Consider the following 26,861-nt stretch of genomic DNA (forward strand, 5'->3'; position numbering starts at 1 on the left):
AGATGTTGGCATTCATGGTTCCCTCCATGAACTGTAGCTCCCCAGAGCCGGCAGCACTCATGCAGCCCCAGACCATGACACTCCCCCCACCACCATGCTTGACTGTAGGCAAGACACACTTGTCTGTGTACTCCTCACCTGGTTGCCGCCACACACACGCTTGACACCATCTGAACCAAATACGTTTATCTTGGTCTCATCAGACCACAAGACATGGTTCCAGTAATCCATGTTCTTAGTCTGCTTGTCTTCAGAAAACTGTTTTTTCTTGTGCATCATCTTTAGAAGAGGCTTCCTTCTAGGACGATAGCCATGCAGACCAATTTGATGCAATGTGCGGCGTATGGTCTGAGCACTGACAGGCTGACCCCTGAATACATTTCTTATGTCTATTTGGGAAAAAAACTGTAAATTACATTTGTACTGAAATTACAAAAGACCCAATAATATGCAAGACTCAGTCCAGACACAATATGATAATATAATAATGTCAGGAAAATAATACCCAAATGCAATCTCTCTTTATTTAGAGGTGAAATATAGACATGTTTTCATGAGATTCACCTGGCTGAGCTTAGCAGTAATCTATCTCTTCTCACACTCATGTACACACGCATACGTGCGCACAGCGATGGATATTTCATCCCCAGCATGCTCTCAAAAGTGCAGCTGACTCAATTGGTATCTTTATGCTCCTTTATCCTCTATCATCCAGCCCAGGAAGCCTCCAGCCGTGGCATTAGTGCAGACTGGGTTGATATTCAGTTTTTGCAATTTTCAGATTAAAGAGATCACCGTTTCCCAGAGCGCAACACTCCCGTTTTGCAGCTATCCATTACGCCAGCCATTCAATTGTAGTGCTTGAGAGGTCGAGGCTCAGGAGGGAGGTTTTATGTAATTTATTCAGTCTTACAGACCCCCAAGACACACAATAGAGGTTTTAGCGTCTGCTGCCACTGACAGGAATAAGCCCTTCGTAGCTGCTTGTGCCCCACTGGGCCGACTGTCTTCACGATGGTTGTGTAAGAACCGTGGGCATGAGGTATGCGAGTCGAGTCTCTTACCAAAGGCAACAGATGGGCACAGGAGGTCAGTCCGTAGCTCTGTGCCGGTTCCACAAGTGGGGAAGCTTGGCTTGAGCGTGCGGAGGGGAGGAGTCAGAGCTCAGGGAGATGAGAACATTCAGCCACCCGTGTAGCCCACACAAGCGCTCCAGACATCCGCACTCACACACGTTTTTGGTTCTCTACCTTGGTGGTTTTAGGATGTAAACTCTCCCCGCCTGGTTTTCCAAAAAGCTCTGTGTGGGGTGATGCAGAATTCAGAAGGTGAGTCATCACCAATCCTGGTTTGCATTAAACACTTTCTGCATTTCAACCCATCGTCTCTTTGTTGTCCCACAGGTATGAAGACCCCCTTGAGCCCCACCCAGCTGATAGAAAATGGACAACTGTACTTCGCCGTCCCAGGCTGCATGGAGGTAAAGGATCCCAGTGACTCCAACGTAGACATGCAGCTCCAGCAGGAGAAGAAGAAGCTGCTCTACTCGCTCTGTGAAGTCTGCAACATCCAACTGCACTCCGCTGCGCAGGCCCAGGTCCATTACAACGGAAAGTCTCACCTCAAGAGGGTCAAACAGTTGAATAATGGAGAGCTGCCCACGGCAAGCATCAGCTCAGCTCCTGCTCCTCTGCACTCTCTCAGCAGCAGCAGCAGTCAAGGTAAGACCTCTGTAACCCAGAGGAGAGAATCCTCTGATGCTTTAAGATGACATGCTTTTTTGTGCGGGCGTAAACAGCTCTGATGATAATGCGCCCTGAGTTAGCGTTTGACTCAGAGGGCCCAACTTGTCATTTCATGTGGCATTTTTAAAGTGTTGTTCTTATTAAAGCCATAGTTCACACAGAAATGAATATTCTGTCATCATTTCCTTACCCTCATGTCATTTTCAAATCCGTTTGACTTTCTTTTGTGAAATACAAAAGGAGATTTTTTTTTTTTAAAGAATATCCTGGCAAGTTCTGGGGATGTCAAACTCCAAAAATGACAAAAGGCCATCGTAAAAAGGATCATGAACATAGTCTACTTCTACATATTCACTCTTATTTCCAGTCTTCTTAAAGCCATATGATTTGTTTGTGTAAGGAACAGACCGACATTTAAGTCGTTATTCACTGAAAATTCGATTTAATGATTTTTGTGAACTAATTTATTATTATTTTATTTTGAGTCGATTTTTTTTTTTTTTAAATATTTATTTTTGTCATTTTTGCTTTTGTTAAGATAGGACATTGTAGAGGAGAGAGAGGGAGGTGGGATTAGGAAAGATCCTCAAACCGGGGTTCGAAACTCAGGACGCCCATAACGCAACGTCGTGACATGTCGGCGCACTGCCCACTAGGCGATCAGCGCTGATGAGTCAAATCTTTTTAATGAATCTGTTGATCCAGTTCACAGAACCAACTGGGGTGCATTTTGCATTCAACGGTGTGGCGTAACATTATGATATATTGTTGAAGAAATCAAAGAGCTAGTCAAAAATGTTTCTTGAAACAGCAATAACTTAGTCGCACTTGCCATGTTGGTTCAACAACATAGAACCATCAGTAATGTCTTGCAGGTGGTGGTTGAGATTTAAATTAATGTCAGATTATTGCTGTAAATAATCAAATGGCATCTGACTATTTTGTTGATTTTAAAAATGATTGATTTAAGTCTTAATAACAAGAAACTATGCTTGTAAACACAGGTGAGAGCTGATTTCCAACAAAACAAGTTTGCGATGCTGTTTGCAAATGTTTGTTGGAACTATGGTTTCAGGATACACTGAATTGTTGTAATATGTTGGTAACAACAGAACTTCCAACTGTAGTTCGCTAACAATGCTTTTGGGAAACACATCTCTGAATGATTTGTTCTTGAATTTGGATTTCAAATTTGAACTCACTTACTCTGGTCACAGAGGTTACAGTGTAACAGCTCACTGAATTTATCAGTGAGTAATAACTGTTTTGGCCTGTTTATCACAAAAAACTATTGTATGATTTCAGAAGACTCACAATATAACGCACAAGTTCTGATTTCGGTGGAACTTTTATGATGGATCTTTTTGGAATTTCGCAGCCTCACTCATTACTTTCTTGGCCAGGGTACCGTTTTTATTTTACGGAAGAAAAAGTCCATACAGGTTTGGAACAACAATAAATGATGTTGACAACCTTTCATTTCTGAGTAAACTTTCTTTAATTATTTTTAAATGCAAGCAACCATATTAGGTGCCTTCCTTAGGCCACAGGGGTCTTGTTTTGCGGGGCTCAACCCACCTTTCTGTAGCATTTTTGTTGTAAGCCCTGGTTAATTTCTGCCCCTGGAAACAGCAGAATCGAGGCATGTGCATCATCTTTGTAACCTCTTGGGTGTCTCTGACAAATTCCTAAAGTATGCTTCTCACATGGGCCTTCGAGGATAACGTGTCTCTTTAACAGGCCTGTGGTGGTGCTGGCATGTGTTACTGGTGCGAATGGCAGCACCCGCACTTGACCAGTAAGTGACAATTTATCAGTGTGTTCACAGTCTGGTTGGTGGGTGGAACAAAGCTATTTGCACTGTTGAGACTAAAGATGAACCTGCATTAACAGCTCATTCAGTTTATGAGTAGGAACCACAAGCATGCCAGTTTACCTTTTATATTTAAACACACACGCTCTTGTTTTGCAAGTTACCTGGGAAACTGTTTGGGTTGCACTGGTGGAAGATGGGCAGAGGAAGCGTGAGAAGTTGGTACTGGATTGGCAGGCGAGACTCTGGCTGTCAGCGCAGTGTCAGGGTGGTGGTGACCAAACTTTCATTAGATTGGTGGAAAAGTAGCATATAGCTTACAGACATTAGACAGACTGTGTTAGAGTCCATGGGAAAATTGTTGCCTCTTTTGAAGGGGCGGCCAGGGCAAAATGGAAATTTTTATTCAGTTTCGAAGAGCTTATTGCACTATTAGAAGGTCTACTATGTCATAGTGTATTTCATGACTTTATGAATGCTGGTAAAATAATTTGTGTGCTTTCCCTCATGAAGAATCCCAGATATGATTTTTCCCACCATGACGTAACTCTACTATTAAATAATAAAAAAATTGTGGCCGCATATTACACACAGACAGTTTGGGGAATGAAAAAATCTTTACAAATGGCCTAAATTATCATTCTGTTTGTCTACAGAAGTGTTCATTCTTGTACTTGTGATGGTTGCAGCTGTAAACTAGAAACAAGAGTGTTAGTTTGACATTTGTCACAAGAAATCAGAGGTCCGGTGGTTTGTTTGTCTAAATTAAATCTTATATTATAAACTATTATATACCATATAAACTATCAAAAGTTTGAAAAAAATAATTATTTTGAGCGAGGATGCATTAAATTGATCAAAAGTGACAGTAAAGAAATGTATAATGTTACAAAAGAATTCTATTTTAAATAAATGGTGTTCTTATGAACTTTCTATTCATCAAAGAATCCAAAAAAAAAAAAAAATGTACCATGGTTTCTACAAAAATAGTAAACTGCACAATTTCTATTATCTGTGTTCAGAAAAATAAGCACTCTATTAACTGACATATGATTTGCAGTTAAACCTAGCGGTAGAACTTGCTGGTGAAAAGTCTGATATTAAAAACTATTAATGTCAAGACACTTATCTCTGTTTGTTAATTTTTTTAAATATTTTTTTTCCTTGGATAGCGCTTTAATCCATAGATCTTCTATCCAAAATTGTGACTTCATTGCATTTGCAAGTAGTTGCTCAGTTCAGTTTTGTACAGACTGTGTAGATTTAATATGCAGTTGTCACTACCTGAACTTTTCCATAGTGAATTTGGTTATGAGATGCAGGTTCCACTCTGGTAAATGACCAAACTCAATGTGAACAGAACAGAATTAAGCACTCAGTAGAAGTATGACAAGCATATTCACTTTTCATCTATAACGTGATGAAAAAGTGCATAGTTTGTAAGTGTGTCATCAAGTTTTCCACGTGTTTGTCAGATTATGTTTGGCTGGTGTTATGCACGTCAGCCCACATGCGTGTAGATGTGAGAATATAAAAGTGATATATATATTTGGTTTTTAACTATATGAGTGTGTGAAAAGCAGAGGTGATGTTTGATCTGCCCTGCACAGCTGCTGCTCCTGCAGGGATGTCTGGGAGTGAAAGCTCACGTGTTTTCATCTTTCTCTCGCTGTGGGAGCTGGGAGCGTCTCTGGTGCTCCATGGAGCTTCAGTAAACAGCAATAAGAGCTGCAGGGACTGGTGCATTTGGGCAGTCATCTGTAAATGCCTCAACTGCCATTTTAAAAGAATAGGTTAGCTAGGGCTAGGCCAAAGAAACTCAATATTTTCAGATTTATGCAATATTTTTTTGCAATTTTATGAGATTTGCTATGTATCTCGATAGGCTTTTTTTCTGCCTGGAAAACCATTAGTTTGTACCAAATATATATATATAGTGCTATATTTTACAGCACAAAATATTTAATTTTTATATAACACGTGAAATCATATTGAATTTATTGTAAATATTCTAAATCTGTAATAGAAATATATGCATACTGTATAGTAATAATAATTATTAAATAGTATGTTTTTCATAATAACTAGTGCTGTCAAGCGATTAATTGCGATTAATCGCATACAAAATAAGTTTTTATTTGCATAATATATGTGTGTTCTGTGTATATTTATGTGTGTATGTGTGTGTATATATATATACACATAATATGTGTATATTTATTGTGTATATATAAATACACAGTGCACACTCTCACACACACAGTGCATATATTATGTGAACAAAAACTTTTATTTTGGATGCGATTAATCGCGATTAATCGTTTGACAGCACTACATAACGTTAACATAAATCTCTTTTGCTGTGTTTGTAAAATGAATTACTATTCAAATGAATTCATTGAGCGTTTGTGTTTGTGATTGAGGCGGTTTGAGTTGGACAGTGCCTCGTGCTGCAGGCGGTGTCAGTGGCTCTGAATCTTTAAGCAGGCTGCTCATTATTTGCTGTAGTTTGAGCCGGACATATGTAATTACAGCAGGGAGGATGTGCTGCGCTTTACCGTGGTGTCCTGTTGACTGACAGTAGATCAGTTCTGCTCAAAGCGGTCAGACCGTGGAGGAGAAAAGCTGTGCTCGCTCCTCACATCTGTGCGCCGACTTTGATGGATTATTGAGAGTGTTTCTGCCAACGTGGCACTTCATTTGCTTACTATATACGGAGTACATTTCTGTAGTCTATGTGTGTGAAAGTGCATGAGTGTGTGTGTGTGACTGTAGGCCTACATATGTATCACATTGTTGTTGTGGTCAGAGCAGTAGTATCCACTAGATGGCAGTGCTATCATCTTAAAAAGAGTCATTTTCATCATTATGGCTTGTTCATTGCAGGTGAAGATGGTAGTATTTTTTTAACTAAGATTAATAATGTTTGTAAACATATAATACAATTTAAAAAAAAAAAAAGCCAGACTTTGAGTTCATGTCTGGCAGACTCATGTTTCCAAGTCCTGTTCCTTTTCACCTTTATTTCCTTTCCACTTCTATTGATAAGGTGGCCAAAGAATGACTAATGACATGAATAAGCCAGACAAATTCACTCTTCCTGTATTTTGAGTCATCATAGCTTACGCATGTCTGCTCTGATTCTGTCTGAAGTACCTCAGATTAAAATAAACATATGCCACATTCACAGCTGAGTGTGGCTCGAATGTCATTTTTTCCCCCATCATATGCGTCACAGATCTCTTTTTTTGGGGGGGATTATATTGTTACCAGCAAAAATACTTAACACTGCCTGACATAAAATGTGCAAAAATGAAACTGTTAGGGGTACAGTGGCTTGTCACTGGGGCATTACGTTGTGTGCAGTTATTACATTATGAGTTGCTACAGGGACAAGTTTGTACCCCTTTAGTACCTAAAGTTCTATGAACCTTTCAGGGGTAACTAAGAAGTAAAGATGTCCCTTTAAGTGCACTGCCCCAGTGACAAGCTGTTGTACTCCTAAAGATACAATTTGTGCTTTTTTTTTTTTTTTCTTCTGAGATTGAATTTGACCTTTTCGTTTCTGATCTGGGTCACTGTCATATCTGGAAATAAATTGGAAATGCATCCTTCTTTTTTTAACTTGACATTCATCATAAATGTATGTTTGATTTACCCTTGGCAGAAATCATAAAATATTGTACTGACTTGTTTAATACTGTATGTACAGAGTTGTGCAAAATATATAGTTTTTGTTTAAAATATATTATATGTTAAGATATTTGCACAGTAGCAATAGAAGCAAAAATGGTATTGCTGATGAATAGATTTAAGATAAAGTTATTCTAATTGCATATAATAACAAAATATAGCCTAATGTCATATTAAATGATATTATGAAAATTGTTGAGAACTTTGATAAACATGTAATGGTTTTACATGTACATATTATCTTTTAAGAATTTGGGATCAGAAAGATTTGAAAGAAGTACCTTATGTTCACCAAGGCTGTATTAATTTGACCAGCAAAAAAAAAAAAAAAAGATTGTCCTTGATTTTATTTTATTTTATTTACAAGCTCAGGCTGAAATTGTGTGCATTTATGTCAGTTTTAACTCAAAATTCTTCATAATTTGTAAGATTTGCAGAAGGGTGCTGACATATAAAGTCAAAGGATGGCCCATTTTGAAATTATTTGTGAATTTATGTGTGAATGTGTTTACAGTGTCCCATATTTCCTGGTTCTGATCATTCTTCCATCCAGTCTGCTCTATTGAGGTCGCGTATGACACCATAGAATGCATTATTCAAATTTTACCCTTTTTTACCTTCCGCCCTCATAATTAATCAACATGCAATTTGGTGCCAGCCTTCACTGCACATCAGCTTCACTGGCATTGCCTCCTTTTATTTGTTCACTTCTGATGAAAGAGCCAGTGTGAGGTCTTTAATGCATGCGGGTCAGTTTAGGAACCAAATCGGTGTCTGGTTTGGGCCACATTTAAAAGGTAGCGTGAACAACCTAACAAAAAACACCGGATTTGAGACTAAAATTGAAATGCTCTCATAAATATTTTTAGCTCAGGAGAGGTTTTTTGTAAATGAACTCATTAGTGAAACTGCTTGAATTATGCAGCATGTTGTTGAATAAATGTCATAAATCATTTGGCAAGTCGTCTGCCGTCTGGTGAAATGTGGTCGCCTCACGGTGATGTAGTCTCAGTTGATGAGTCATGACGTGTGCGAGGTACAGCCATCGCTGGAATGAAACTTTAATGGTCTCCGTTGAAAGATTTATACTGTTTAGAGCAGCAGGGGTGTGAGGCGGCGTTCTCACATGATGTCCTGAACGCAACCCTCATCTCAACCTGGGAAAATGAGGCTCTCAAGAGTGGAGCAGTGAGAGCATGTTGCCCTGTGGGCTTCCCTCTTGAGTGTATATTTCAAACACAGAGGTCTCCTTTACAACCTGCCATTAACATGCATCTTGTATCTGGATCGTATGTGGAAATTCTTTAGCTGGATTACATTTATACCTTAGAACCAGTGCATCTCCGGTGTGATCAAACAGAGTTCTGATCTCATTTACCAGCGCAAAATAAAAAGGCTGCTGCTTTTTCTTTTTAACCTCCTCTTTCACCTTTTTCTTTATCTTCTTTTTTCTACTTTTTTTTAACCTTCTTCTTCTTCACCACCTTCACATTCTTCTTCTTCTCCTTCTTCTCCTCCTCCTCCTTCTCCTCCTTCTTCTTCTTCTCCTCCTCCTCCTCCTCCTCCTCCTTCTTTTTCTTCTTCTTCTCCTCCTCCTTCTCCTCCTCATTCTTTTTCTTTCTTCTTCTTCTTCTTCTTCTTAACAATTTTCTTTTATTTACTAATTTATTTTTCTTAACCTTAACCTCCTCCTCCTCTTCTTAACCTTCTTCTTCTTTACAATTTTTTTCTTCTTTACTGCTTTCTTTTTCTTAAACTTCTTCTTGATCTTAACCTCCCCCTTCTCCTCTTCCTTCTTCTTCACCTTCTTCTTTTTCACCTTCTTCTTCTTTTCACCTTCTTCTTCTTCTTCTTCTTCTTCTTTTCACCTTCTTCTTTTTCACCTTCTTCTTTTTCACCTTCTTCTTCTTTTTCACCTTCTTCCTCTTCTTCTTTTTCACCTTCTTCTTTACCACCTTCTTTTTCTTCTTTTTTTTTCACACTCTTCTTCTTCTTCTTTACCTTCTTCTTTTTCACCTTCTTCTTCTTCACCTTCTTTTTCTTCTTCACATTCTTCACACTCTTCTTCTTCTTCTTTACCTCCACCTTCTTCTTCTTCTTTACCACCTTCTTCTTCTTCTTCTTTACCACCTCCTTCTTCTTCTTCTTCAAATGTGGAATCCAACACGGACCACCTTTGAATTCATTGATCTAATTGCAACCTGGCTTTTAATGTGGTCAAGCACATCTGATTGTGAAGTATATCATGTGTAGAGTAGGCCACATATGTGATGTGATGGGAAAAATGGAGAAAAAATGTCTCCTGTTGCAAAAAACCATGTCCTGTTTAAGCAAGAAAAATTATGCAAATGTTCAGATCCAATTTTCCATGTGAGTGCAACGCTGCATGGACGATTTGCTATTCAAACGCCATCAAACGTGTTTCTGTCGAATAGACAGAGGGAGAGACAACCCACCCAACAGGCGTTTGATGAGTCTAGGACGGCCAGCGCACGCCTCCCAGCAGATGGCCTGTCCTTCCCGTCGGCCTGTTTTCCATGTGGGTTTACATTTGTCCGTGTGTCCGTGAACGAACTTGTCCCCCCCCCCCGTCCAGCTCCTTTAGATTAACCTTCAAAATATATCCTGGAGAGAAATTGCTTGGGTCACACACACAGTATGACAAGTTATTCATGGCTGTGATGCTGTTGGGAGCGTGTATGAGGCATGAATTTCTTGCTTTCTGTTTGTTTATATGGAGCGGGCACCTTATCTTCATTTGCCTCCCTGACCTGCCGCTCTGCATTGTAAAATAAGTAGCCTGGGATTAGTTTGGTGTGGGTTTTTCTTTGTATATGCCGTGCCTTGTTCTTGAAAACAGCCTTTACTCACCGTTTGAAGTTGAAAATAGGCCCATATGTTTGGAGGTAAACAAGTGATATTTGAATTATTTTTCACTGTTGTTTATGTTCCCTTTTTCTCTTTCTTCCGATGCGTGAGCTCATCATTATGCTAAAAACATGCTTTGGAGAGAGATGCTGCTTTGTGTGACCACAAAGCTTCTAAACATTTAAAAGCACCATTTCACAAACTGGAGAAAGAGATTGAGACCACTTTATGTCTATAACTAAGTTATGCAGGTTTCTACCAAAAGTCTGGAAATCTGGAACCGTTAATAGCACTGGATAATGTTTTCATCACTTAAAGCATTCAAAACAACAGCTCAATCTGCCTAGACTGACATGATGGAACTAGATCACTTCCATTATAATCAACCAAACTGTCTGCCGTGGCCAGTGGGGACACATCAATAGACAGACACCTGGTTCCTGTTTTTTGTTATGCTGCACAGCTACTCCAGATGCTTCACTTTCATGGTCCCACTAAAATAAGAAGGTATCATTATCGCAAAATAAACCCAGACAGGGTGATCAGGTCTTCCTGAAGGTGTTTATGTTGTGATAATGACCAGCTGACTGGACGTTTCCTTGCTTATTATACAGCTCTCTGCCAAATACATACAGGAAAGCACATGAAATATTGATTTGAAAGATTTCAGAGAGCAGAGCAGTGACATTAAAATTATTTAATTAATGTGTGAATTGATTCTGTGAAATATAAATAAACACATTTTATTTATTGCATTTTATCAGGAAATTATATCTTATTTAAAATTTATTTATTTATGCAATTTCTAGGAAATTAATTTCTATTTTATATAGCAGAAAAAAATCACATGATATATCCAGTTATTCTTTGCTTGATTTAAGTGAATCATTGTTTCTTGTGGGGAGTCTATCGCGTGGTTAGCAACACGACTGGCTGTTTCAGTATTCCTGTCTCACAGAAAGCTGAAAGCTAGTGATCTGGCCTGACCAGAGCATGGATACAGATGAGATGGAGAGGAACGTAAATGAGGAACACAGCAGGACTCTACTCCAGAGGTGTGACATTTCATTAACAATGGATTTAAGCCTAATGGCTTTACCCTCGGCATTTCACTGGATGATTGCATGAATAATTTCCTCTCATGTTCCAGCAGATTTGTCTATGAGCAGTTGTTAGGTTGTTAGGCAGTTCATTGTTTAGATTATGTGGAGCTCTTGAGCTGGAGTGTGTGCAGTTCCGGTCTAAGGCCAGAAATATGCTTTATGGATGTCTTTTGGCACAAATTATAAGGCAACGTTGCATGCATCTTCCACTAATAAAGTAGTCCCATAATACACTGCATTGCAATATACGCAGTGTATTTTATATAATTACTGAAATATGGGAAAGGTTCAATAAAAATAGCTTTATGAAAATATTAGGCAAGGCAAGTTTATTTGTATAGCACATTTCATACACAATGGTAATTCAAAGTGCTTTACATAAGTAAAATAATCATAAAAAAATAATCACAACTATAAAATCTGAAATTTTAAAACGTCTAAAATTATTAAAAAATGAATTTAGAACAGTTAGAAATAAAAATGATTATACATAAAATACAGTGCAATCAGTTCGGATGTAGCACAGTGCTCATTCAACAAATGCACAGCTACACAGATGAGTTTTGAGTCTGGATTTAATTGTGGCTAATGTTTTAGCACATCTGATCTCTTTTGGAAGCTGGTTCCAACTGCAGGCGGCATAATAGCTAAAGACGGACTCCCCTTGTTTTGTGTGAACCCTTGGTATTTCTAACTGACTCAATCCGAGTGGTCTGTTAGGTTTATATTCAGTGAGCATATCTGCAATGTATTTAGGTCCTAGGCCATTGAGTGATTTATAAATGAGTAAAAGTACTTTAAAATCAATCCTAAATGTAACTGGAAGCCAGTGTAAGGACCTGAGGACCGGTGTGATATTCTCAGATTTTCTGGTTCTAGTCAGAATCCTGGCAGCAGACTGGCCATCAGGAGAACCGGGACAATTCCCAGTGGCCTGGTGGCTGATTTGGCCCACTGCCCTGTTTTAAAAAAAAAAAATAATAATAATTATTATTATTATTATTATTATTATTACATAATTGCCTGGTAAATGTTCTAAAGTGATTATTTCCGAATTCACCATTCGATAATAAATCTCTAATAAATTCTGAATTGGTTAGTTGTGACTGCAATGCTAAGCTTTGGCTCGCGTGCGATCCGTGCCTCTGCCAAACGGTTTCGATCAGAGTAATCAATGTAAGCGATTTGAGAATAGAGTGGAAGCGCCCAGATGGAGCAGTGAAGCAAAACTACTGTTCAGGAATTTAAGTGCAGGTCAGTTTTATCTGTAAATAGGCTATTGTATTTGTTTTTGTTTACTTAGTTAAGCAGTAGCAGCCCATTACTCATTGCTCAAAATACTGTATACTAAAGGACATCATAATTATCTATTGTAAAGTTACAGTAGTAATTTAACAGACAAATAGGCCTAATCGTATAGTTTTAAAAAAAATTGGTTTAGAGGGAGCTAGGGCCGACAACAACACAACTCTTATGAAAATTATCGATGGTTTTACTATGGATCCAAAGACCACAAATTAACCATGGTTTTGCTACACTTAACCATAGTTTAACTATGGAATTTGTAGGAAGAAAAAATACAAATGGTAACCCATTTGCCAAAAAAAAAAAAAAAAAAAAAAAACATGGTTACTGTACTTTTACTATAATAAAATCACGGTTAATTTTTGTAAGGGAAAAATGACTCTTGTTCAGAATTAGGATTTTTCTATAAAGATATCGTAATGATGTAGTTATTATTGTACTAATTTTGACATTTAGGCAATTTAGAAAGTATAGTTTTGTTAAATCTTGAGTATTAAAGTCATATGTGAGAGAGAGAGAGATATCAGAGCAAAATAAAGAGACTGAAAAGTAAAATAGAAGTGAAGGTGCAGTTCAGGAGAGAACTTTTAATTATTTTGCTTGTCCCAAGCCTAAGGATTTAAAGCTTTTTTATGTGATGGCCATACACACACACACACACACGCGCGCGCACACTGTGATTAGATTAGATTAATTATTATTTATTTAACTAATTAATCATTCATCATTTATTTAATTATAGCCTATCACAAGTGATGAAATGTCAAGGTGGAACTGCAAGATTGTAGTTGTAAGTTGAGTCATCCCTGGTGCTTTAACTTAGGAGCACTATTTGTATGATCAACAGAGCTGTTTCAATTTCAGTTACAGGATCATGCTGTCTTAGATGCCAGTGTTCATCAGTGCAGTGCAATAGGTTTTGGAACAGAGCTTGTGTTTCTTGTTCACTTAATATGTTTTGCATCACATGTTGAACTACTGTGCTGTGTAGCTTAAATAAAGATTATTTTTACATCCATCTCATTCAGCCAGTGGTCATCAGTGGAACATTGTCACTGTTCTGTAATTAACACACACACACAAACAGGTGATGCTAGCCTTTGGAAACGATGACTAGATGTAACCGTGATAGCTCAGTGTGACATTACTGGTGGCTTGTGTAGTCCAACCAGGGCTGAAATATTCAGTTACCCGCAGTGTTAGTATGTCGTTTGGCAGCTGCTTGAAGCTTTCTGAGCCGTGGGGTAACGGGGATCATCCGGTGACATATACTCACACATTTATCTAAGCCAGCATGGCCGTTTACTCATGAGTGTCAGGTTGTGCAAGCCACTTCTCCATTCATTTTGTCACCTCCGATGGCGGGACCCGTCCGTCTGATTCTCTCTCTCTCAGCGTCCTGGGTCCTTTCAGATCGCCAATCATTCTGATTTGTGACAAGCCCCTTCTGAGCGACGGGGTGTTGTGAATGTGTCATTTGGTTTAGTACAGTCATCAGCGGAGCCCTGTCATTGCTCCTTAGATACTTTCAGTGCTGTGAAACTATTTCAGTGATGTGTGATTTTTTTTTTTTTTTATTTTTATTTTTATTTAATGCTGTTGTTTTTTTTGGGGGGGTGCGGGGGGAGGCTTGGATCTATTAAGTTATAAGTGTATATAGCACAGTGTTTTACTATAATTTAATTTTATTATTTGTTATTTTGTCTTTAGTATTTTTTTTTTTTTTTTTTTAATTTTAGATTTCATATTTAAAAAATTGAGTCAAATAAGTTATTGCTGAATATTTTGGAAAGTTTCTTTTAATGGAATAACCTAAAGAATAATGATATTTGTGTAAAAAAAAATACATGTACACACACACACACACACACACACACACACACACACACACACACACACATATATATATATATATATATATATATATATATATATATATAGATTGATTGATTGATTGAAAAACTGATTATTATGATGGTTAAACTTGTGTGCTTTCAATGTGCAAGGAAATTATTTTATTACATTGATGCCCCTGATGGCTATTTTTTTATGATCTCATTAAGTCTTTTTTTTTTTTTTTTTTTTTTTGCTTTTAGTAAAAGCATATGCAAACAACATAAATATAAAGCTTACATTTCTGAGAACATGCCATTTACCTTTTAAACTAGATATTACAAATATTTCACCCTTTTATCATCTCTGATATTCTTATTTGTCATTGAAAAGTTTAATCATTGCATTTACAAATAAGCAGTCATTAAGCATCATCCGTACTGCTGCTTCTGCTAGTCTATAGGAAGAAGAGAGATGGAAAATGATGTGTTTTTATCACTGAGTTACGCCTTATGGTGCAAATGTGGTCTGTGCATTACAACGAATGAGCATCAGTGACCCGAGGTAATTAGCCGGCTGACACAGTTTTCTCTTTCTCCCTCCTCCTCATGCAGATGGGTGTATGAATCTATGTGTGTGTGTGTTTGTGTGCCAGAGACTCAGGGATTCCACAGAGAGGGGAAATGAAGCAGCGTCTGAGGAGGTGCATTGATCTTAAAGACTATTGTCACACAGATGATAAGACACAAGGCTGAGCCGCTGTAGCGCTGCTCACAGCACCGCGCAATCTGTGGGATTCTAGCTTATGGTTTTGATTTTTTGACTCGTCATTCGAATACATTACTGTTTGTGAAAATGTGGACTAGCTTTCTCAACAGAGGTGAGCAGTCTTGTTTGCATTACAAATTTGCTGTTTTTTGTGTATTAATGTTCCTGTCACTTTCAGAATAAATAAATTCCCTGTTCCGTAATTAAAAAATGACATTGTGGTCACATTTGCACTGCTGTTTTTTGACAAAAGTGCTTTGAGAATAATCTTAATGATTTCTAGCAGCAGTACACGTAGCAAAGACCAATTGCAAATTAGATCTTTCAAATATCTCAATTGTTTCTCCTAGACATAAGAGAAATTAAATGGAGAGCAAATGGAGTTTTTGCTGTTATTTTTGGAGTTATTTCTATTTCTCCTGAGAAAAAGACCACAGTAATCTCACTTGGAGTTTCAGAAAGCATTTCAAAAATGTCTGTGCTCACATTTGTCACCAAAAAGACATCAAATTCTCCAATCTAACTTAAGAGATCTTAATATCAAGTCAAATATATATATATTTTTTAAATCGTCCAAGACGCTTTGGTATCTGTTTAATGTATATCAACAGTTGTCTTTATTTTTTCTTGAATTTAGGAGAACATCTGAAACAATGTTGATACCTAAATGACACATAATCATAATTGAAGCATTACCTTTTATTATTATTTTTGTTGTTGTTGTTTTTGTCATTTTGTATGTTTTATATATTACATTTATATTGTATTTTAAATTATTGAATTATTTTTTTTATTATTAATTTAATTTTAATTAATTTATTATTTTTTTTACTTATTGATATTGAATCATATATTAAGAAATGGAATCATCTTAAGAGTATTTCATGATACTCTTGAAACTCAATGATATTAAAAAAATTAATAATAACTGATCAGTTGTTCAATCTGAAGTGAGAGATCTCAAAATTAACTCGGTAAATTCTTCTTTCATTATTATTTCAAAGGTGAGAGAACTCAATATGAACTCAAATATTTCTCAAATTCTTCCAAGACTGCATTATTTTAGCTGTGGTATCCATGTTAATTTAGTTTACTGTACATCTACATTTGTCTCTTTCTGAGGAGAAACATCTGAGAAAAAGTTCAACCTAAATTAAACCTAAACAAGTGTAGCTGACAGTGTTGCATGTGCATTCTGCTCTTGATTATTGTTTGTGGCAGTTTTATTGTAGTAAATAATTATTAAGGTGAGTCGATTTTATCCGAAGCCCTGTTTTTAACCCTGCGTCGTGACACGAGTTGTGGATGCTTTCATCCGTAAGTCATCTGCAGCCTTCAGGTCAGCGGCAGGGCAGTGTGAGGAATACATGAGGGGAGGAGGCAAGAGTTTTCCATGTCTGTGTCTGCATCCGCAGGGCATAACACACACTCTCATGTGTGTGTGTGTGTGTGTGTGTGAGAGGCAATGGAGTGTGACACGCAGAGGAGTGGAGGATGCTGGGATCAGGTGAAATGGGAGAGGGGGAGAGAATTCAGCTTGTTTCGCTCAATATGGAGCAAAGCGTGGATTTGAGGCAGATTATAGTACGATTCGCTGCATGCAGATGAGGAGGTAATCTACAAGGAAAGGTGGATAATACCTGGAGGAAGATTTCAGTTAGCATTGCCGTCTCGGTGGCGTCTTTGAGACAATCACCTGAGCTGTGACTGTGACTAATCATGTTGGAGCCACAGTATAATGCTAATTGGCAGTTGGCACTGCGTAAAAGACAGATAGATGTCAAAGACAGATATTATTAGTAATAGCTGTTCATTGTTTGTTTAAATGGCACTGCATTAAATACATAGTTCGAAACTCTTTGCTATTAACTATCCTGAACTTGGACGTCAAAGACAGATGATGATGATTTATTATTATTATCATGCATAGTATTCATTCATTCAACACTTTTAAGAAAAAAAACAATCTATAACATACTGTGAATTATTTGTGGTTTATATGTCATAGGTTCAATTCCCAGGGAATGCATAATAAAATGAATACCCTGAAGTCACTTTAAAAAAAAAAAAAAACTTCTTTAAAATGCATAAATGTAAATTCCTTCATTCTGAATAATGTGAAAACAAATTCATTTAAATATATGAGCATTGTAATATAATGTAAATTCAGCATTCAAACCGTCATGCCAAGCAAGGACGGCCTTTTTGATCATTTTTGTATTTTCCACAAATGAATGAACCCCTGGTATACATCTGTGCTTTTTTTTTTTTTTTTTTTTTTTATAAAGTCTTATGTCATGAGCATTGCGTTTTTAGTGTTTCAGGTGTCTAGTTAAATCAAGTTCAACTTTTAAAAACATTCAGTTCTTCTTCTTGTGATAGGATGAGTGCTACTGGCAAATAAGACCACAGATACCACCAAAAAATGACGACTTCCCACTTTGATTTGAACGAAAAAGGTTATATATCTGGTATATAAAGGTTGTATATCTGGTTCTATTGAAGAACCTGCTTCTGAATGTAAGTTGTAGGTTACACTTGTAGTAGTCAATCAGATTGTAGGCTGATTATGTTGACTTGCCGATGGCTGAAGCAAAATCAGGATATTTTTCTAAAGGTTAGTTTATTGATATCACATTGAGCATCAAAGAAATAAATAAGTTTCCCCCTATCAGACTTTTGAACTCCACACCGCTCTTCTTGGGTTTTTGCAGTAGGCTTTGAAGGCTTGAAATTGCATTTGATCCATGCTCTCTTTCCCCTGTTTACAGGCTCTTTTATTGCAATGGTCAGTTTATGGTTCACTGCCAGGAACCATAAACTGGCCGTTTTCTGTTTCTAGCCCCGATGCGGTATCGAGACAGCCAAGGTGTCCGTGTGAGATAAAACACCACAATGACACACCGGAGAGCAGGCTAACCATCCAACCGAGACGCCAAGGGCATTATTGCATTAATTCAGAGGGATCACTGTCAGTGCTGGGAAATGCACGATTCATTACTGCCATCTCATTTCATATAATGGTTTTTTTGTGCACTGTTTTGTGTTTATATGCATGGATGCGTGTGCGCTTGTCTCCGGGAATCATTGTTGTGATGTGTGAGAGTGTTTTACAACCATCACGTGAGTGTGTGTGTGGCTGACAATGCACATGAAGTTTAACTTCTTTGGCAGATCAATAAGCACTCGGCGTAAAGGAGCTGTATGTCAGCAGAGCCGCGGTGAGTCGGCCAGCTTTTAGAGCATGATTTTATTAGCTCCACTAATCGATTTCTCCCTTCAGACCACACAGCCGCCGCAAACCGATCTGTGCCTCTTTTCCTCCGTAATCGCTTGGCACGCTGAGTCCTTTTGTTTTTCCCCTTCACAGGAACTCTGATCCCTGGCTGATTGAAGTGAGGACTCTTTCTAGAGATGAAAATCCTGTCATTAATTACTTTTACCCTCATGTTGTTCCAATCCTCTATTAAGAACACAAAAGAAGAGTCATCTAAGGACATTTTGTAGTCATTACAGCTGTCGAATAGATCTTGTCCGATTATCATTTTTACTGATGTTCACACTTTTGTACAAATCAAATGACACTGTCACGGCACTGTGCATTCAACAACTTGGTTACAAGTTATTTTACCTTTGAAAGTGTTCATGTGTAAAGTAACTTACTTATTAAATATACTATTAGTATAAATTACCTTTCAGCCTTTTTACAGCCATTCATTCTAAAGTGAGAGATATCTACTACTGTTTCGTTTTAGGAAGAAGCTCACCAAGCATTTATTTAATTAAAAATGTTTCCTTTTTGAATATATTTTAATATTTTAAAAATGAAGTCTATTCCTGTGATGACGACAGCTGAATTTTCAGTATCAGTTCTCAAGCCTTCAGTGTCACATGAACTTTCAGAAAACATTGTAATATGCTATTTGGTGCTTATGAAACATTTCTTATTATTATCAATGTTGAAAACAGTTGTGCTGCTTAATATGTTTTGTGGAAACAATTATACATTTTATTCAGTATCCTTTGAATATAAAGTACCACCATTATTTTATTTATTCTGTTCTATTCCATTCTGAATTATAAATGTCTTTATTGTTAACACCAGTTGATCACCAGTTAATGCATTTAATCGCTGAATAAAATAAATTTCCAACAAATTACTGACCCCAAACTTTTGACCAGTAATGTAGCTCAAAACAAAGACAAAAATAACTACGGTATTTAGATTTCATGTAGTGGCATTAATAATTATATTAATATAATTTCTGCTGTCAAAGTTCCAGGAAGTCTATAAAAGCAGGAATATTAATAAATGTAGTCTGCATGACTTGTGTGCTATATTTATGGTCTTATGAAATACAAACAAAATGTGGTTCACCCAGGACAGGTCTGGGAGAGAATTGCTCTTTTTAAAGGTTCAGAGAGAGATTGGTTTTGAAAGGACAGTGGCAGGTGTTTTTATCGCTTTTTGCTCTTCCTTAACTTGTCTGGTGTCTGGCTCGTGAATCTTCATAGAGAAAAGTACTCATTACCAGTAGATATGGAGGACTGTTTTCTTAACTTGATCTGGTAGGGGAAAAAAGAATATAAAGCCAGTTGATAAAGATGTCTTTCAGTTGCTTCTTGTGAAGCAAATTCAAATGTTTAAGCTTGGCAGTTTTTTCCCCCCTGACCTTTTATCAGACTCATTCATATGATTTATTCCCCTATAATTGCTTCTTTTCATCTAATCAGCAGTCGTAAGAAGAAATATCATAAAAAGCACACTGGTCATGAGATAAAATGTGAGTCAATAGCCATTAATTCTGCTATAGAAATTAGTAAATATGCAATAGTTAAGGAGCACCATGAAGGCAGCGTTCATTTAACGCTTCAATCCAATATCTGCTCACGTTAGAATGTTCCTTTGATTTTTCACTTCAAGTTTCTGTTTTCATTTATTTTCCCAGCAGCCTTCATCCACCTTTTCAGTTTCATTCAATTGGATTAGCCTCATCAGTTGAAGTCACTTTATTTCACGTCCTCAATTTAAAAAAAAAAAAATGCCTAGGTATGGTTTCTCCAGCGTATCGATTGGTACAAGGCTCTTCTGTTTTCGCTGGTTTTTGTTGGACACACAGTCCTGCGAGGCCCCTGTCGGCGTGTATCTCTGTCTTTTCATCTGCAGCGTCTCTGGAGAAAACCATCTCTAATGTTGTTACTTCATCACCTTCAAGTAGTGCTGCAGCAATTAAGATTTGATAGTGTGCAAACACAGATGCTGCACCAGTGTTACCGCTGCATTACTCTGAGCCGCTCTGCACGCTATCTCAGTCGTCTCAGATCACAGCTGATGTTAATTGATTTGGACATTCACATACATGCACATTACCAGTGGAGTATCTTAGAGGCTGTTCCACCATTCATTATGAATGTGAACAAATATATTAGCGATCATTTGATTATTAAGAATTTAAAAATGTGTATTTGCTGACCAAATCCATTTCTGGTTGTGTATATGAAGCAATAAATCACAAATACACCTAAAATCCGTGTATTTGCTGACCAAATCCATTTCTGGTTGTGTATATGAAGCAATAAATCACAAATACACCTAAAATCCAAGCATTTGTGGTAAAGTCATTGTAATTTATATAGCTTTAAGTGAGACATTGCATAAAATGTTATTATAAAAGGTTTTCAACAAAATGTATTCACCACCCTGGATCATATTTGCTGAATGAAATCCAATACTTGTTTGTTTTTTTGTTTTTTTCGAGTTCTGATTCCAAACTTTTTTGCTCTAGCACACTTTCTCACAAAATATTTTGTAATAATTTTGCTTTCTACAACTATTTGTAAGGTGAAGTCGTCTTGCAAGTATTATCCCAGAATTAAAAAATAAAAACGCAAAGACATGATTTCTCTCTTCCTCTGAGCTGGGTTACATCTATTTGTTCAATTTTCACCCTATTTTTCACACATGAATGATTCTGAAGACATTATTTTATGCGAAATCTTGATTTCAATGTTAAAATTATGGCCAGTGACACAAGAAAATGCAAACATCACCCAGATGTTTTCTGCACACCTGTGGTGATCGTTTTACTACATCCAAACAGCGACCAGAAAATTGCAGTTTAAAAAAAAAAAGGCTTATTTTGTTCAAGTTTCCACTTCATTGCAGATTGTAAGTTAAATCTTTAATGCTTATTTTTGTCATTAACAACATTAACAATGAAACATTTGACATTTGTCTCTTCTTTTTATTTTGTTGTGGTATTCAAAACAATAAATAACAAATAAACATTATAAATAAATCTTAAATATATATATATATATATATATATATATATATATATATATATGCCATGGTCTGTCTGAATACTCGATTCTGATTGGCTGGCAGGTGATGATTAAATTCGTTGAACTGCACAGGTAGTTCCAGGTCAGTTTAATCACGTTCTATATTAATGCGCTTCCTATAAACATTGGTAACCATAGTAACATACAGTTACAGTTGAATAGTAATACAGACGAAAATAACCGTCATTTTTATCGTTCCGGACAAATATTATTAACATCTTTAATATGTGAATGCTAGCAAATGACCATGGCATAAACGGGATAATCAAAGGCTAGCTGTGCATTAAACGATTTGAATCCACGATGTGGAGGCGAAAAACCACCCGACGCGCAGCGAAGTGCATTTATTTATTTATATATATATATATATATATAACTGAGATGTGCAAACCTGGTGGTCAACTACAAGAAACGTCTGACCTCTGTGATTGCCAACAAGGGTTTTGCCACCAAGTCATGTTTTGCGAAGGGGTCCAAATACTTATTTGACTTATTAAAATGCAAATCAATTTATAATTTCTTTTAGATGCGTTTTTCTGGATTTTTTTGTTGTTATTCTGTCTCACTGTTCAAATAAACCTACCATTAAAATTATAGACTGATCATTTCTTTGTCAGAGGACAAACGTACAAAATCAGCAGGGGATCAAATAATTATTATCTCTATATATATATATAATTATTTTTTTTGTTTTGTTTTTTTGGTGTCTTTGAATTCTATATCATCAAATTATGTAATGGTAGTTCTTTTTTGCAAATCTGCAAAAGCGTCCTTTTTCCAAGATGCAGATCTGTGCTATTAATAATCACAATAAGCTATTTTTATATTTATTATAGTCTATTTTCATGATGGTTTTGTAGTCAGTGGTTTGATTTTTTTTTATTTTTTTTTTTTTTTTTTTTATATATAAGATTGTAGAACCAGAACTATATAGTTCTGTGTTTCTGAGGAGCAGCAAATGTCTGTATTTAGTTTTGAAGACTGACGTAAATGGCTAAATGTGAGGATTTACCCAGAGTTCAATGAGCTGTGTCGGTGTGTATTAAAGCGCTTAGAGCCACACTGACACTGGTTTCGTGCTATTAGAAGACTTCACAAACTGACATGACTCTTTCCACCGCAGCATGGAGGTCGAGACCTGTGTGCGATGAACATCCTCTCTGCATTTTATTATAGGCATTATGGCTTCATCCTCACCACAAATGTCTTTTCTTGATCCCTGATAGTGGAATTATGGTGAGAAACAGCTGGTGGCTCATTCACATGCACTTTGCCAAGCTTTTGTGTGGTTTGTCCTCAGTCTAAAGAGACCTCCGCCATATGCGGGCCATTACTGTCAGGTTTTACTCTGCAAGATGCCTGAAAGAGCTTGAGATGCCCTTGGATTAGAGAATCGCATTTGATTCATGTCATTTCAAAGCCTGTGTTAACATGGTGTTCAGCTTGTGTCCTTTGTGAAGAGGCCACCATGACAGTGGGGTGATGAATGAAATCCTTGGCGTTGTCTGAAAACTCCTCGCGGTAGTGGAGTTTTGTGATGCCAATGTTCTTGAAACAATGCTTTAAAGAAACTAAAAAAACCTGGTGTGTCAGATAAACCTGCTTTGTAAATCATCTCTCCTTGAGTGCTATACTGATGTTAGCATGCATGAGGCAAGTTCAAATCAGTAGCAAGGCCGACAAATGCGATTTCTTATTATTTCCAAACATTATTTCTGTAGCTTTGAATGGGTGGTTAGATCAGCTCATTCTGGCTGTACCACATTTCAGGCAGTTTCTGCAGTGTCCTGCGGTGTGACATGCTGTAATTTCAGTTCTTTTATGATTAATATGTATGCATTTTTTATGATTTCATATTGAGACGGTACATTAAATATTTGTACTTTTAAAAATTCATGTCACACCACAGGATGATTAAAATGAACAAATGAAGGTCAAAATATATACAAAAATTTTTATTTATTTTTTAGTTTAATATTTTAAAAAAATGAATCTGTCTACCATCTATCCATTTATCCATCCATTATTCTTTCAATCAATCTATCGATCTATCTATTGTTATATCGTTCTATCTGTTGTTCTGCCATTCTTTCTGTCTGTCTATCCATCTATCTATCATTCGATCTATCATTCTGTCGTTCTATTGTTCTATCTTTCTATCCTCATGTCTGTTTTTCTATCGTTATATATAACCTATTTTGTCATTCTGTCTATTGTTCTGCATCTGTCTGTCGTTCTATCTGTCTGTCTGTCTGTCTATCTATCGTTCCATCTTTCTATCCTCATGTCTATTTTTCTATCGCTATATATAATCTATTTTGTCATTCTGTCTATCGTTCTGCATCTATCTGTCTGTCTGTCGTTCTATCTATCTATCTATCTGTCTGTCTGTCTGTCTGTCTGTCTCTATCTATCGTTCCATCTTTCTATCCTCATGTCTATTTTTCTATCGTTATATATAATCTATTTTGTCATTCTGTCTATCGTTCTGCGTCTATCTGTCTGTCAGTCTATCTATCTATCTATCTATCTATCTATCTATCTATCTATCTATCTATCTATCTATCTATCTATCTATCTATCTATCTATCTATCTATCTATCTATCTATCTATCTATCTATCTATCTATCTATCTATCTATCTATCTATCTATCTATCTATCTATCTATCTATCTATCTATCTATCTATCTATCTATCTATCTATCTATCTATCTATCTATCTATCTATCTATCTATCTATCTATCTATCTATCTATCTATCTATCATCATTTGTTTGTTTGTTCTATCGATTGTTCTATCAATCTAGTAAAAGTTAGAATTACATAGAATTAATCAATTAAATTACATTTGAGGCTTTTTCCAAATATTTCCAGAAGATATCTCTAACTTGTGGGGATTTTCAGTATTGTGCTGGTTTGCTGAACTAATTGAGCTCCCAGCGATTGTCTGCGTCTCATTCACAAGTCAAAATGTGTGTTATGGTTTAGAAGAGCTCATTCTCTTTCATTTAGTGCACTGTTATGTAAGTCTTGGCTCACGTAACTCATTTTTCCCTCTAAAGCATTGTTTAAGTGTGTTTCGGTGACGCTCTGCTTACTCCTGCAATCCTATGCTTGAAACCTTTGTTTAGACTCGAAACTTAGAACTGAGATCTCAGTTAAATACCAAGTTAAACAGTTTGCACTATTGGACTATAGTTAATCTTATAAACGTCACACTTTAGTCATAATCCTCCAACTAAAGTTTTGTTAAGATAAATATTTCATTGGTGCCACAGCAGTGACTGTTCCTCTTGAAATCACTGTGAGAAATGAACCTCTTTTGTTAATGAGTTTCCTTCACTTTCATCCTCAAGAGACGGCGATAAAACTCAGATGCAAAGAAAGGATATTCATGTTCTTAAATTGGATGCATTCAATTTAAAAGGCTTAATTTCAGAAATAGACTTGAACAGCTGATAATGTCTTCATTGTGGTGAGTTAATAAAGGATTTTGCTACCTGGCCAGCTGCTTTGAATAATGGGCAGCTCAGCTGTTAAGGATTGACAGCCTTTATCTTCAGCTGATCACAGACACAATAGAGCGAGTCTATTCATAAAACTTAATGTCACCTTTTATAACCTCTATATATGGATGGATTTAGTCAATCAGAACATCATCAGCTAATCAGAAGCCATTTTCTTCAAGATAGCAACTATGTACATGTGTATGTATTAATGGAATGCCAGTAAAGTTTACAATACAATTTTTGACAATATATTTGCAAACTGCTCTATCATTAAGATTTCTTTGATTTTTACAATGCTTCTCGCAGCCATATTTCAAAAATGTATATAACTATTCCTTTCTTTTCTCATATAATTATGTACATGCATGCATGATATTTTTATACACTGGTATTGTGAGCACTGCAGCTGGACTGTTTTATCATTTTCATAAAGTGAACGTTTTAAGTGCCTCTGTTGTAGTGCGTTCTGAATGCATGAGGACTGGAGGAAGGAAGAGAGGATAATGTGTGTGTAACCTGCAAAATTACTGTATGAAGGTCTGTTGAGACCGTCTCAATTCATATGAGAACTTGCATGTTCTGCTCTCTTTGTTATTGCTTAGCAGGAGTGGCCATCCAAAATGAGTTAAGCGCCATCTGAGCATCTAGAGGCTCTGGCTGTCAGGCGGTGTCGACTTCGGGTTCCCTATGGTGCATTTGAATGTAGCCCGAAGTTGCAGTTCACTGAACCAGAGCTTGAGTTCTTCCAGAGTAATACCATTTTGCATGAGCTTTCTGCATGACTGCCGGTCTTGCAAATGTAGATGCATGACTTGTGAATAGTTTTCTTTGGAAGTCATATAAAACCTCATCAGCCTATACAGAAGTGTTACGCCCATTCAAATTTAGGGGCATGACTAGACTAACGGTACTCTTAAAGGGATAGTTCACCTAAAAAGAAAACATTTTGAAAGTCAGTTTTGGACCCCATTGACTGTCATTGCTATTTTTCAAAATATAATCTTTTGTGTTCCACAGAAGAAAGAAAATCACAGGTTTGGAATTACACAAAGGTTAGTAAATGTTGACTGAATTTACATTTTGGGAAAACTCTCTTTTAGGGAAGAAAATGAACAAAATTCTAATTTTAAGCTAATACATTACTGTTCTTTCCTTTTATTGCTTCACTACTTCTAATTTTGTATATAGCAGGAAAGTTTGATTTTATGCCACTCGGTTGAGGGGGAAAAAAATCAAATGTATCAACCACAAATAGCAATAGAGGCCAGAGTTCCTAAATCATGAACTGCAAGGTTATTAAAAACTGTTGGTAAAATCTTTATAGTTGAATCTATAGTATAGGAACCAAATGAGCTAGGATTGCCATTGGTACCCCCTTAAATATAGGTGCCTGTCCCCAAATCCTGTTTTAAATATTCTAGAAATGCTGAGTGTTTCTGAGAATAAGTGGTTGAGTCTCTGGAATGTCGGAGAGGTGTATAATAAATCCTTGGATGTAAATTCCAATCAAAGTCCACAAGAGAAAGACAATGGTTGTGGTTTCCCTTGGAAACTCACTCCAAGGGTTATCTGGAATCAATTTTCCTAAAACGATGTTATTCGGAGATGATGTCATGGTGAAAACCTGCAGCTGGACTCTGGAGTTCAGAGAATTGTACCTTTTGGCTCTGGATCACATTTCCAAGCCTCCCGTCAAACCTCATTTTCATCCTTCCAATAAGTGTTACACATGGATTAGGTTAGCTGAAGAATTGGGAGATGCTGATAGAAAAAGAAGAAAAAAGCCCACCAAATTGGCACCTGTTTTCCATCCCGTGCTGTTTGGTCTCTAGGCTTTCTTCTGCGAATTGCTAGATTCAAGTGGGAAGTAATTATTG

At 36.7% G+C, this 26,861-nt stretch overlaps 1 protein-coding gene across 2 annotated transcripts in view; it reads left to right on the forward strand.

Moving 5' to 3' along the window:
- znf385b (zinc finger protein 385B) overlaps positions 1-26,861 on the forward strand; it is a 139,128-nt gene that overhangs the window by 31,646 nt on the left and 80,621 nt on the right. Inside the window, exons 2-3 of one of the 2 annotated variants that reach the window (XM_058786168.1) lie at positions 1,265-1,328; positions 1,404-1,721. In XM_058786168.1, coding sequence (XP_058642151.1) covers positions 1,313-1,328; positions 1,404-1,721 — 334 coding nt within the window. In that variant the 5' untranslated portion in view covers positions 1,265-1,312. The remainder of the gene's footprint in view (positions 1-1,264; positions 1,329-1,403; positions 1,722-26,861) is intronic. The other variant, XM_058786169.1, reaches the window with a different exon arrangement.

This window comes from Onychostoma macrolepis, chromosome 09 (genome assembly GCF_012432095.1).
Source record: "Onychostoma macrolepis isolate SWU-2019 chromosome 09, ASM1243209v1, whole genome shotgun sequence".
In the NCBI taxonomy this organism is placed as follows: Eukaryota; Metazoa; Chordata; class Actinopteri; order Cypriniformes; family Cyprinidae; genus Onychostoma; species Onychostoma macrolepis.